The 14447-nt window shown below is 32.5% G+C and overlaps 1 protein-coding gene across 2 annotated transcripts in view; it reads right to left on the bottom strand.

Moving 5' to 3' along the window:
• The window catches only part of LOC140447185 (uncharacterized), a 232029-nt gene extending 220341 nt beyond the window's left edge, over nt 1-11688 (bottom strand). The window contains exon 1 of one of the 2 annotated variants that reach the window (XM_072539689.1): nt 11642-11688. In XM_072539689.1, coding sequence (XP_072395790.1) covers nt 11642-11673 — 32 coding nt within the window. In that variant the 5' untranslated portion in view covers nt 11674-11688. Of the gene's footprint in view, nt 1-1565; nt 1962-11641 lie in introns of those variants that run through there. The other variant, XM_072539687.1, reaches the window with a different exon arrangement.
• Nucleotides 11689-14447: the final 2759 nt, after the last annotated feature.

Here is a 14447-nt window from a genome sequence, read left to right as displayed (position 1 = left end):
GGAAAAAGAAATAATGCCATCGGAGTGGTATGAGGCCAGCATATGCCCTCTGCATAAAAAAGGAGACAAACTGAAGTGTGACAACTATAGAGGTATAGCCTTACTAGACACGGTATACAAAATCTTGGCAAGAATATTGGGAAATAAACTAAATTGCTACACGAAAACAATCCTACATAAGTGTCAGGCCGGCTTTGGAAAGGGCAGATCTACTGTAGACAAAATCTTCCCACTAAAGGACATACAAACGACTTGTTATGAATGTAAAGTTCCCCTGCATGTTTTGTTTGTGGATTTTAGATAAGCATATGATAGAGTCGATAGAGTCAAAATGTATCGAGCAATGGAACATTTGGGTATACCAAAGAGACTGACCCGGCTAGTTAAAATGACACTAAATAACTCTACGTGTGAAATTGCTTGGCAGGGTTACATATCAGATCAATTTACGGTTGCAAAAGGCTTGAGACAGGGAGATCCTTTATCCACTACATTATTCAACTTTGTGTTAGAAACTGTAATCAGAAAATGCAGCATGAAGGTGGAAGAAACGATCATAAAAAATGAGCACCAGTGTTTGGCATTTGCTGACGATCTAACGATCCTAGCAAAAATCGAGAAAATTCTTTCTACATAAGATACAACTCTTCTTAAGAAAATCATTAAAGAAGCACAGAAATTCGGATTGGAACTAAATGAAGGCAAAATCAAATATATGATCATGGGAGGGACAGAAGGAAAAAAAAGACTTTAGTGTGAGGTCTGTAAGTGGTAAAAGCTATAGTTTTAAAAGGGTAGACAAATTTGAATACCTGGGTGTAGTTTTCGATGAAAATGGAAAAGAGAAATGGGTGCTCGAAGCCAGAATAGCAAAAGGAAATAAAAAATTAGGTAGTTTAAGAGCCCTACTGAACTCAAAATACGTTTCTAGACGAGGTAAACTCAGAATATATAAAACAGTATTTCGACCCACAGTAACATATGCCGGTAAGACATGGAGATTAAATAAGAAGGAAGAGGATACTCTGGAAAGATGGGAAAGGAAAATATTGAGACGCATATTCGGAGGACGGAAGAGAGAAGATGGTTGGGAGAGAAGAACCAACAATGAATTAATGGCTTTATATAAAGAACCTACCATTACCACGTTCGTCAAGTCACAACGAATCAGATGGTTGGGACATATGGAAAGAATGGCAGCAAACAAAATGCCTAAACTAGTAATAACCAGAAAACTAATCGGCCCAAAAGAAGAGGTAGACTCAGAACGAGGTGGATTAGTAAATTGGAGGAAGACCTTAAACACGTGAAGGTGAGGGACTGGAAAAGAAAAGCACAAAATAGAAGCGAATGGAGAAATATTGTCCACCAGGTCCTTCAGAGCAGTTAAGAATGTTGTATATGCATATTTAAGTTAAAGTTTTGTTTAAAATAATTGTAATTAGTTAGTATTAGGATTATGTTTAAAAAAAAATGCCCTAGACCTTAACGGCCTGTTGTGCGTAAAAATAATTAAATAATTTTACCGGTGCATGGTGATTTTTTAAATATACATTAATTCTTACCTATAAAGATCTTTGATCTTCAGACTCTTCGTCCTTCTTAACACTTTTTGCACCGGAAGACTAAGTCTTCTAATGTGAACAAACGTTTTGTTTTCCCTAACAACCACATTCAAAGGAATAGACACTTTTCTTGGCATTTCTTCCATGTTTATGGCACAAATTTACCGCACTTTTCACGATTTATCTGAATAATTAGTCCTCAATGATAGCGCAATTTATTATTGTTTTTATTTGGCAATTAGTGATTGCGATAAATTTAAAAGGCGCACCATAATTGATTAAACGGCATTTAGGATATGGAGTCGTCAGTTGAGTTTTATCTATGCTAATGTTTAAAATATTATTATCATTTTATTCCTTTGTTATGTTATTCAAATAATTTCTATGTTTAAGCAGATTTTAGGACGTGTGTGCATACTTTGGAGAATATTTTCATAATAATAACAACAATTGTAGCAGTAATCCTGTAGATAACGTGGGTGACCTTTCTTTTACAATTTTGTTAAATAATTTTGTTGTCTGATATGAGTGAAGGTCGAAACCTATGTGTTCTAAACGATTAATATTGTTTAACAATCTTGGTTTTTAAGGAGATAAATAGATAAAAAAAGTAGGTGTTTATATCATTTATTCATGAACCGTTGTGTATTTACTTACAAATTGCGTCACTGCAATTTTTAAAGATATATCGATCAAGTAATTGAAGATCTTATTGCAACATAACATAAGCCACAAAATAAGAAAGCTGAGATATTAAGGTTTAAAATTTAAAAAAAAATCTAGAAAATATTGAGTTATCGTAGAAACCCTCAATTTAGAAGAGTGATATCATAGTTTAAACGCCGAATATCCTCAAATTTAAATGTACACAGCGGCCCTCGAAAACTGCCTGTTTTCTCGATTGCAATTTGCGTTTCCTCATAAGAAATTACAGAATATATAAAGTAGTATATTTATTTGTGCTTCTCTATAGTAGACTTGACCAGAAGTTGTCGTACAGTGTAGCCAATTCTTGTTCACAAGTAGTAATTATGGTCATACAAAACCTGTATTCTTCCACGCAGCGATTATTACTGTCATAAAAATACAAAAAAACCTGATTTTTTCAATAGTAAAAATTAAGCACAAAATTGTAATAAAATAAATTTTATTTATATGTTTCGTTTCGTTACATATTTAAATTTATAAAATAAAAATCGATATTTTAAAACAATATTTTTCAATCGTTTGGCAACTTTGGAATTAGCGACGGAACTCCGTTTCAATTCAGATCCACAGAAACAAGTAAAACTACTTTTTGTCGAGCGAGTGCCCATCAACAATAGTTCATTACATTGGCGTTTCTGAGGGTAGGGTATTTTATGCGATAACTTTGTGTTATTGATAAAACGTGTTATTGATAATACGAGTGTTATAGTTTGTCGTTTTATAGTAAATTTTTAGTTATATTCTGTGATTATTTGGTTTGAGTTTTATTGGAGTTGGACGAAAAACCGAGTTGTTCCAAGAGAAGACTGCAAAATTCTGATGTTGATTCCAAAAATGAAATGCCGCAAAAGAGACAGAAAATGTTAACGTCCGAAGAGAAGGTAATAATACGAAACGTTTATGAAGGAATTGTCGGCAGAAAAATGGAATTAAATGTTAGCCAAGCGGTCGACATTTGTAGCAGTTTAACAAAAGTATCCGTTAGCTGTATTTATCGTGTACTTAAAAATACATCGGAAAATAAAAAGCAAGAAAAAGTCAAAACTAGAGGTAGGAAAAGCATTGTTTTGGATGACGAGACAAGGAATATTATACGTCGAAAAATTCATTCATTTTATTTTCGGAGTGAAATTCCAACACTGAAAAATATTTCTCAAGAGCTCGAAAACGATGACTCCTTACCCAAGATATCTCGTAGAGTCTTAACCAGGACCATGCGTGAAATGAACTTTCGATATGTAAAACTCAACAGAAAAAGTATGCTATTAGAAAAAAATAAAATTATTGTGCGGAGAAGAAAATATTTAGAAGAAATACGCAAAATTCGCAGCACTGGACGCAAAATATGTTATTTGGATGAAACCTGGATTAACCAAGGTTGGAAAAGGTCATACAGTTGGAAAAGTTTGGCAAGATTTAAATGTCAAAAGTAAACGTGAAGCATTTATAGAAGGCTGATATACAGGATTAAAAGCTCCATCAGGAAAGGGACGGCGTTTAATCGTCACCCATATAGGAAGTGATACAGGGTTTCTTGATGATGGTTTTCTTCAAGTTGAGTCGAAAAAAACAGGTGATTATTAAAGAAATTGAAAGAGGGGATTCAAGAATGACTTGCAGAAAAGGGGATTGCATACGAAGAATCAATGCTCAAAATTTAGCTACTTGACATTGCACGGTTAAGGAAAATTGAATATCTTAAATATGCTGTAGATGAAACTGCAAAAGATTATGGTGTCAAAGTTCTGCGTCTACCACCTTATCATTGCGAACTTAATCCTATTGAACTTATCTGGGAGCAAGTGAAAGGAGAAGTAGCACGCAATAACAAAACGTTCAAATTAAACGAAATTAAGAAACTTTTGATTCAAGCAATCCTTCATGTAAACTCCAGAGAAATGGGCTAAATGATTGGGCCACATAATTAAAGAAGAACATCGTATGTGGGAACTTGACACTCATATCAAAGTTTTACTAGAGCCAATTATAATTACACCAGGTGGTGAATATAATTTCAGCGATAGCAGCACTGCATCTTCAGGTTTAGACAGCGAATAATATTTTCTAATAGTTTAATAAGAACATCAGCATAAAAAAACCAAAAACAAAAAAACACGAGAAGAACATAGTAAGTGTGTATAGTGTTTGTGTTTAAACACATCAAACATTATTTTTATTTTGTTTTTATAGAATTTTATTTTGTTTTATAGGATTTTATTTTGTTTTGTTTTAAACTGTTTTGTTTAAAATATTTTTAAAGTGTTTTGTTCATTTTATTTAATAAGACAATATGGCTCTTGGCGAACACCCATTTAAAAAAAGTATCGCGCCACAAGACATACCTCTGGGGTGGTGTGGAAACTGTCTTAAAATTTGTTTTAAAAAAATTTCATTGTGTAACTCTTTAAGGACGGGTCACGTCAAAAGACGTTTTAGCGTAACTTCCGCTACAGGCGATTGGTATCAGTAAACTTTCTGCAACATTACTTCTTTTTTATAGCCTTTTGTTTGTGGCATTCTGTATTTTTAGGGGAATGTAGGGAATGAGCCACAAAATATTTATTCATATGTTTATTTATTGACGTTTCGATCTCTATATCCAGAGACCGTTTTCAATTATACAAATGATAGTATTATTTATTTTCTATGGCTTTTCGCTTGTCGTTCTGTATTTTTAGAAATAATTTTGGGAATAAGCCACAATATATTTATTCAAATGTTTAATTTACGGACGTTTCGATCTCTATAAAGAGACCGTTTTCAAACATACAAATGACAGATATATTTATTTTTCTATAGCTGCTTGTTTGTGGCATTCTGTATTTTTAGGGAGAAGGTTGGACATAAGCCACAATATATCTATTTACATGTTTAATACATTGACGTTTCGATCTCTATTCCGTTTTTAAAGATAGAAAAAAAAAGAAAATAAACAATATAAGATTATAAAAATATCTAATAATAAACAAATAAAATAAATATAACTATCATTTATATCTTTGAAAGCGGTCTTTGGATATAGAGATCGAAACGTCAGTAAAAACTTGTAAATAAATATATTGTGGCCTATTTCGAACATTAATATTTGAAAAATAAAATATAATTAACGTTAAAATAAAAGTAAGTGTACGTCACTGGATTTCCAAACGGCTTTCCGCATTTCTGGGCCTTTAAACGATGACTCACTCTCTCAAATAGTGAAATTATACTTTAGTTTTAGAAAACCATAACTCTTGTTATTTGATTGTGTTAGTCAATAAAATGCATACACATTTATTATTTTACAAAAAAAATTATATATTTATAAAAAAATGAAGTTTATATAAAAAAAGATGTGGCTAAACATGTTCTTTGATTTAAAAAATCCACAATTTCCACTTCTTCATTACTTCATTGTCATTGTCAGTAGCTTCTTTTAGCTAACTATAAAAAGTATGGTATATTCTCTTAGACGAGCACTCTTCTTTAGCGACCAGCTTTTGATTCTCTGAGGGTGGTCACTATTGAAAGGTTTTACCATACATAAATCAATATTTTAACATTTTATCAGCTCAATCGCCCACTACACATGTTATCTGGGTCATTCTAGTTCATTTTGTTAAACAGCAATATTAAGAAACTCGTTTTGCATATTTTTTCGTAACACGATAAACACACGTGGCAAACAATTTATTTTTTTTTACAGCAGGTATCATACTAATTACTAAGACCGGTTTAAACAAATTCTAAGCCCGTCTTTTATTTAATTTTATATCCGTTTCGTAATTTATGAGAAAAATGCAACACTTTTATTTTTAACTCTAGGAAAAGCTACTAAAAAAATAATAAAATAGCAATTTGACATTTTGTAAATAGTTGAATGTTTATTTGGCATTCGCCTAAATATTTAGGAAATTTGGTTCGCTTTATTGAACGTTACACGAACAAGTCTAACAACGGAACTTTTATTGAAATATAAATAACTTCCAGAGGGACTATTGATTCGATTATAGTTTTAAAATAAAAACACGTAATCGATTTTATACTTTTTTGCTATATTGATCTCAGTTGTTATGTACAACAAGATGATTATTTACTAAAATTTTAGTTTCGTTTTGCATTTGACTCAAAAATGTTACTGCGTTTCATCGTAGATTATTAAGACACTTTGGAAAATTCGAAAGGACGAATTGCGCTAGAAGTTTGTGACATTATTGTTTATTTAATCGAAAACAGCAATTATTTAACTCTAACTTATTTTTGTACACCGACAGATGTAAAAAAATACCTCAAAGAATTTTTTTTTCAGATAAATCAAAATCAGAAGCAGAATTCTATAAACCCGTGTTTCCCAAACTTTCTTAGATTGGGGACCGACAAAAAAATTTGTTTGTGACCCCCTTGTCTTATCATACCCAGTTCATGCACCATTTAATAACATTACCAACTCTAGGGGAAGATCTCATGCGTCGCCTAAGATTTGGATTAGTTATTTAATAGAAAAAAGTGTTTTTAGTTGCGCCATCTATAAGCCAGTTACACAATTTCTTTCGTCTTATAGTCCTTCTTCTTCTTCAAGTGCCCTGTCCGTTGCGAACGTTGGCTATTAACATGGCAATTCTGATCTTATTTGCAGCGCTTCTGAATACTTCGACCGATGTGAGCCCGAACCACTTCCTCAGATTTTGGAGCCACGAGTGTCTTCTCCTGCCTGGCCCTCGCTTACTGTCTATTTTTCCCTGGACAATCAATTGCAGTAGACGGTACTTATCGTGTCTCAATATGTGGCCTAGATATTCAAGCTTTCTTTGTTTAATTGTATTCACGATTTCTTTCTCCTTTCCGATTTTTTGGATTACCTCTGTGTTGGTGACATGTTCGGTCCAGGATATACGAAGAATGCGTCGGTACACCCACATTTCAAATGCTTCTAGTTTTCTCGTGAGCGTCTTCGTCAGCGTCCAGGCCTCCACACCATACAGTAAGATCGGAAAAATGTAGCATTTAACTAGACGTAGTTTTAGGGGAAGAGTCAAATCCCTGCTTATGAGGAGCTTTTTCATATTGCTAAATGCTGCTCTAGCTCGTTCTATTCTCGCCTTAATTTCTGTGGCCTGTTCCCATTTTGCATTTACGTTGGTGCCAAGGTACACATAAGATTCTACATGGTCAATTAGTATGTTACTTATCCGTAACTGTCGAGCAGGCTGATGCTTCCTGCTTATCAGCATCCACTTTGTCTTCTTGAAGTTGAGGCTCAGGTCGTATTCCTCACTAACTGAATAAACTCTTTCCATTACCTGCTGTAATTCGTCTATGGTACTGGCAAGAATCACCGTGTCGTCAGCATATCTTATATTGTTCGTTAACTCGCCGTTTATTTTTATGCCCTCATTTGCATTTTCCATACATTTATTAAATATTTCTTCGGAATAAATATTGAATAGGAGTGGGGATAATATACAACCCTGACGGACACCTCTTTTGATCTGCACACTTTTAGTGAGTTCGTTGCCAATTTTTGCTCTTGCTGTTTGACCCCAGTATAGGTTTGCCACAATTCGAATGTCCTTGTCGTCAATATCTGTCTTTCGCAGAATATCTATCAATTGTTCATGATTGACATTGTCAAATGCTTTTCTAAAATCCACAAAGCACAAATTCACGTCCTTATCAACGTCTCTACACCGCTGCATAAGCACCTGGAGAGCGAAAATTGCTTCTCTAGTTCCAAGTGCTTTCCGAAAGCCAAACTGCGATCTATCAATATTTGACTCACATTTATCATATATTCTTCTATGAATGATCTTAGTGAACGCTTTAGTGACATGATTAATCAAGCTTATAAGCCGGTAGTCATCACAGATCTGGGCATTTGGTTTCTTCGGGATTGTAATAAATGTTGACTGCAGCCAGTTCTCCGGGATTTTACCGCTATTATATATGTTGTTAAAAAGTTCAACTAGATTATCAAGGAACTGTTTGTCTGATTTACATAGGATCTTTAATATTTCGCAGGGTACATTGTCCGGACCTGCTGACTTATTGTTTTTTAGTGCTGCAATGGCATCTTCTATCTCCGATTTTAGGATTGAAGGTCCTGTCTCTCCTTAGTCCTCTATAAGCTCTCTTATAGTCCAGTCGTCGTAAAAGCTGAATTTTCCCGAGAATATTAATTTTGGGAACCCAAAAAATGTGTAAAAAGGTTTACTTTTACCACCGGGCTTCCCCCTACAACTGCAATCATAAGAGGGTAAAAACGCAAAAAAAATAGATTTACCAAGAATATTTAAATAAAAATTATTTTAAATAAAAAATGCAGCTGAGATAATTTTAAACAAAAATGTTTATAAGCAGTTTTTGTGTAGAATGACCGTTCTCTCACAAACAACGCTTAAAGCGACCGTTGATTTTAAATGTGAGTTACGCGAGCGAAATCAATGTTCAAAAAATTTGTATCAGCTCGACGGTAAAAATTCGATAGAAGTTTAAGACCTTTCAATGTAATCTGTAAAATATGATCATTAAAATTGATGCTTTCATTAAAAGTGATGCCCAGGTCTGTAACTTGATTTTTGTATCTTAAGTTAACATTATTCATAAGATAGTTTGAGTCGTATTGTTTACTCCCCCTAAAAAAACTGATAAACAGCATTTATCGATATTTAAAATAAGATTATTCTGGATACTTCAGTCACATAACCTGTCAATATCCTTTTGCAATATATTTATGTCAGCTATAGAGTTTATACATCTATATAACTTTAAGTCATCTGCAAAAAGTAAAACTAATGATTCAAGATTATCAGAAATATCATTTATAAAGAGATTAAATAGTAATGATAAACAGTGACCTCCTTGGGGGACACCTGATAAAACCTCAAATGATTCAAATAGGAAAATAAATAGTGTCACTCTTTGTTTTAGATCCTTTAAAAAACTTGATATCCATTCTATGGCCTCCTTAGTAAATCCTAAATTGTGGAGTTTTGCAAGCAAAATGTCGAAATTGACTCTGTCAGTGGCCTTGGAGAAGTCAGTGTTTATTGAGTCTACCTGTTCCTTCCTCTCCATGCCTCCAACAGATCCATTTCATATACTGCCAAGTTAGTAATAGCGGATTTTCCCGCTGCAAAGAACTACAGATAATAATTCTTTACATTGCCAATATAGTTGATGGTATACTATTTTATCGTATAACTTTGGTACTGCTGATTGCTTAGAGATACTATTATAATTTTTTACATTATTTTTGTCACTAGCTTTAAAAATAGCTGATACATAGCTTTCTTTCCATCTAGTCGAGAAGGAACATGTAAGCAAAGATAAATGAAACAGTACGTATATTGGTTTGGAAATTATAAATGAAGAATGTTTCAAAAAATAATTTGGAATATTCTCTGTTCCCGTTGAAAAAGAGTTTCTGAGTTGACATTTATCATCTAAATATTAGAGATTTTAATAGTATATAAAGAAATATTTGCTTTTGAACATGAGTCTGTTTTGGGCAATCGGCATGTGGATGAATCATATACACTAGCAAAATGTTCGGCAAACAAGTTAGCTATGTTTTGGGTATTATCTGCCATTTGGTTATCAAGGTACATAAGATTTGGAACATTGGTAGATTTTTTTTATCATTAATGTATCTCCAGAAATGTGCTTGATTACCTTTCAGGTTGTTACCAACAGTTTTTATATAATTAGAGTGACATTTTTGAGTTTCTATTTTACATTTAGATCTTAAGTTAGAAAATATCAAGTAATCTGCTTCAGACTTTTTTTGCGGCTAGTTTTCTTTGCAATAATTAAATTTTTTAAATATGGGGAAAACCATTTTGGAAAGTTAGAGCTTTTAATGAGTTTTCTTGGAATAAACTGATTAAAGACAGCATCTAGAGTTTCATAAAACTTTTGTAGGTACAGCAGACTTAATATCTAATTCATAAAATAAGTTGTCCCAATTAATACCTGTCAAATAATCATTAATCGCTATATAATTACCATTTCTGAAGTCAAAATAGTAATCTTCATATATTAGGTTAATTTTAGTAGTACAGAAAAGATCAAATGTATAAGCTATAATGATTATTATGTGAAGGACTTAGAAGGTCTACAGCTGGTTCTATTTTGACTTCAGATATGTTTGTAAATATTAAATCTAAATATTTACCCTATCATTTGGATGTATTACTTTAAAAAAAAATATATAAAAAGAAAGATATTCAGTAACTACTAATGCATTGGAGTTTTCACGACAATCCACACAAATTCATAGTTCAGCATTATTTGCGGCGAAATACAAAAATTGCATACGAAATCTAAACTCTTTGCCTTTAAAACGCATCTTGATTTTTGTCGACACGACACTTGAATCAACAGATACCGAATTTTTACCGTCCAGTTGATACAAATTTTATTGAACATTGATTTCGCGCTCGTGACATTCAAAATCGACGGTTGTTTTTTTCGAAAAAAAACATTTTTTTATACGGCGTGCAGATTCTTGGTAAATCAATTTTTTTGCGTTTTTACCCCTCTACAAGGTACCTAAAAGGGGCTACACCCTTTTAGGTGGAAGCCCGGGGGTAAAAGAAGTAAACGTTTTTGCATCTTTTTTGGGGTACCAAAACTAATATTCTCGGCAAAATTGAGCTTGCTTTTTTGAAACTTCGTAAATTTCTGGCTGAATGCAAGTTGGATTTCAACCTGAGATACAAGATGCTAAAGCGTTACGTTTGGGCTGTTCTCTTGTATGGAAAGGAAGCGTGGACGTTAAGGCCAGATCCATTAAACATCTTGAAGTTTTTGAAATGTGTTGCCTTCGCCGAATGGAAGGAAAAAGTCATAAATAAAGAAAAATTAAGAACAGGGGCCTTCCAGGATAGTGAACTTTTTGATTATGTAAAAAGTAAAAATACTGCATATTTAGGGCACATATTACGAGGAAAACTATACACTTTTCAGCATCCAGTACTAGAAAAAAAGATAGAGTGTAAGAGCGGACTAGGACGTAAAAAGATGTCATGCTGCGCAATATTCTCTAATGGACAGGAATCCGCAGTCATGAAATGTTTCTAAAAATAGAATAATTGAATCCTGATTATCTTACACCTCACTTGATAAGACAATGTATGGTGGACCCCTACGCAAAAATGCACGATGCCATAAGAAGTTGATGAGAAGACACGAGAACATAATTAGTAAATATTATAAATATTTAAACCAGTAGTTATCAGTATTGTATTTATATATAAGTAATTGTTATAATAATTAGTAAATTTTTATTTTTACTTTAACGCGGCCCACCACTTTGATAAATTCAACTACACTTCACCTCCCACACAACAAACATCACGACATAAAACTTACAAACTACTGATATTTACCATAGTCGTAAGAAATACCAAATAGTTTTCATGCGAATTCGTTCACAATGTACCGTTTATAATTTTTAGCAACAAATTCCTATAAACAAACACATTTTTAACGAGAATTAGCCATAAACGATAACAAAACTGCTACTATTCCTAGTCCAACCTTGTTAGAGTAGCATATAAACATGATAACGATTCCTCACACATCATGTGAACTTTATCCAGTGTTAAATAAAAAGCAAATTTATAGTGTTGTCAACATAGAACACACGAAAAAGGTAATTATAAATCATCGGTAGATTGAAATTATAAATAATGATGGCGAGAATCGTTCGCAGCAAAAATCTGGTTGGGGAACTGACAATTAAAGTGAGGTCATGGAAGTGATAAACCGGAATTTTTATTTTTGTCTACAAATGTGAGAAACTACATTTATAGAATACTTTTTATACAAAACAATAATTATTAAAAATCCTTTATAATATTATAAACCTTGCATTGTTCGTCCGTTACTTCTCCTGCCCCAAAAATCATAGCTCAGAAACCACGATACACAAATACTGCCCAGCTAACCAAAAGTGCCGTATGTAACAATAGTGGGATTTTGAGAAAACTCGACATAAAGTTTAGAAGGATGCTGTAATTTTGAATATGAAGATATATTAGTTATTAATTGTTTTTTAACAAACATTTATGTTAAACACAAATGAAAATTTTTATTCTATAATTCTAATTTTTAATGCAAAAAAAGTTGAAAATATAAAATGGTACCTACGGCACTCTTCCTTAGTAATGTGATAGACTATATTTGCTTACATTTTTAATAGTTTGTTGAAAGAACACATTTCATGATTTTCACGATATTGTCAATATGTTGGTCTGCATTGACATTACAGTATACATTCATTCGTTTACTATTTCCATTTGCAGTTATCAGAAAATCAACACTAGCAGCTGGAACACCTAAATCTTCTTCCAAGTTTATATTATCATTGTTTGGTTGGACCATATTTGTAAATAGATTTTCAAATAGTATTTCAGGTACATCTACAAATTGTAGGTTAGTATGTGATTCTAAATAAACAGATTTATCAACATCAAATTCTTCCAGTGGGAGTGATATCAGTGTATTTTCACTAAGGTCATAAACTAACATATTATGGTTGTCTGTTACCTGTTAAGTTATATTGTCAGGTAATCTCACATCTCCAACATCATCTGACAACGTTATAGTGCAGCTAGATGGTTGAGGTGCTTCATTAGCTTCTAATAAATCACTGGAAGGACATATTTTGTAGGTAAAATTAGCTCTGATTTCTCATCTTGAACAACTGTTGTGTCAGTCTTGGTGCTTTTTAGAGCTAAGTTTACAATAAGTTCAGAACGAGTTGAGACTATATTAAACTTTGAAGCACTCATGTTCCGAAACAACAATTAACTATATGTAATTAATATACTTTCTGAACCACTTCAACAACACAAATATTGGCTTATTATACCCTAAACTGAACACAGCAAATTTTTAGCAAACTCATATGTTACAAACATAACCTCACAATTTACGGTCAACATAAATACAATGCAGTAAGTACATCAGCTGTTTAAATACAAGGATACTTTGTGTAAGTACAAAGGAGTTACTGCATTCTTGGTTAGTCTATTGTATTTACGGCAGTCGTGCTGATTATTTTAAAACTTTTGATACACTTACTGCACAAAATTATTTTATATCTCTCATTTATTCTGCATGGTTGAAAATATAGGAAACCATATATAACTCTTAGTTGGGTAGAATACCGGTATGCTATTGCGTACGCTAGCTCTATCCCTCTCGCACTGTGTGACGTCACGTGCGAAGCAAAGTTTCTATTAGAACACTAACGCCTGCCCTGTTAGTCGGTTAATATCAAATATATAGGCAATCAAATATATAAACATGCATATTTGGCACTTTTTATTATAAGATGTGTAGTTTACAATGTTTTTATTTTTTCTTGGGATAGGTTTTCAGATTACTGAAAAATAAAAAAAATTTTATCGACGTTTCGCTACATAAAGTGTGTATATTCATATTAATGTAGGGATATAATGTCTTTTCAATTAATAAGCATAAAAATAATTATATTTAATCATATTTCGATGGTCGGATTCATTACTGGAATATTTCTAAAATCGTATATTTTGAACAAAGTATGTAGAATGGTTAAATATTAAAAACACTTTCTGAATCACTTAATTAACATTTAAAATTAGAGAAAATTAGAAAATTAGAGAGAAATACCTCAACATTTAAAATTAGAGAAAATTGTTTTAAATTGATGTGTTACAAAATATTTTCAAACTTTGACTTGCATTTTATTTGCAATGTTTCAGTAATGAATTCGGCCGACAATTCATAATAAGGATTTATTAAATATTTTATAATACATTATTAAAATTTATTTCTTAAAGTTAACAAACTTTGACACATTTTTGTCAAGTTTACTTTAATAGTTACTGAAACTAATCTGTCTGTTCATTTCCCTTAATCTTATATATTATGTGCGTATCCTACTGAGACATTGGAATACCTCAAATGGTATCGTTGTATTCTCAAGCTGAGTTAAAGTTTTCTGTGTCAGCTGTTGAAAGATTTTAGGTTTTTTTGATAAAGAGCTTTCATGGATTGTACAAAACAATGATTCCATTTTTAGTGTAGCTTCCCACAATTCTTCGTTTGGGTAGAAAAGAGAAACTCCAGCGAATGTCTGTATCTGGTTCCATATATGTCTCATAAGTTTTTGTAGGGTTTCCTAAACTATATTTATGTTTGAATTTG

This window comes from Diabrotica undecimpunctata, chromosome 8 (assembly GCF_040954645.1).
Source record: "Diabrotica undecimpunctata isolate CICGRU chromosome 8, icDiaUnde3, whole genome shotgun sequence".
NCBI lineage: Eukaryota > Metazoa > Arthropoda > Insecta > Coleoptera > Chrysomelidae > Diabrotica > Diabrotica undecimpunctata.
The sequence above is the reverse complement of the archived record's forward strand: the minus strand, read 5'-3'. Positions and strand labels throughout refer to the sequence as shown.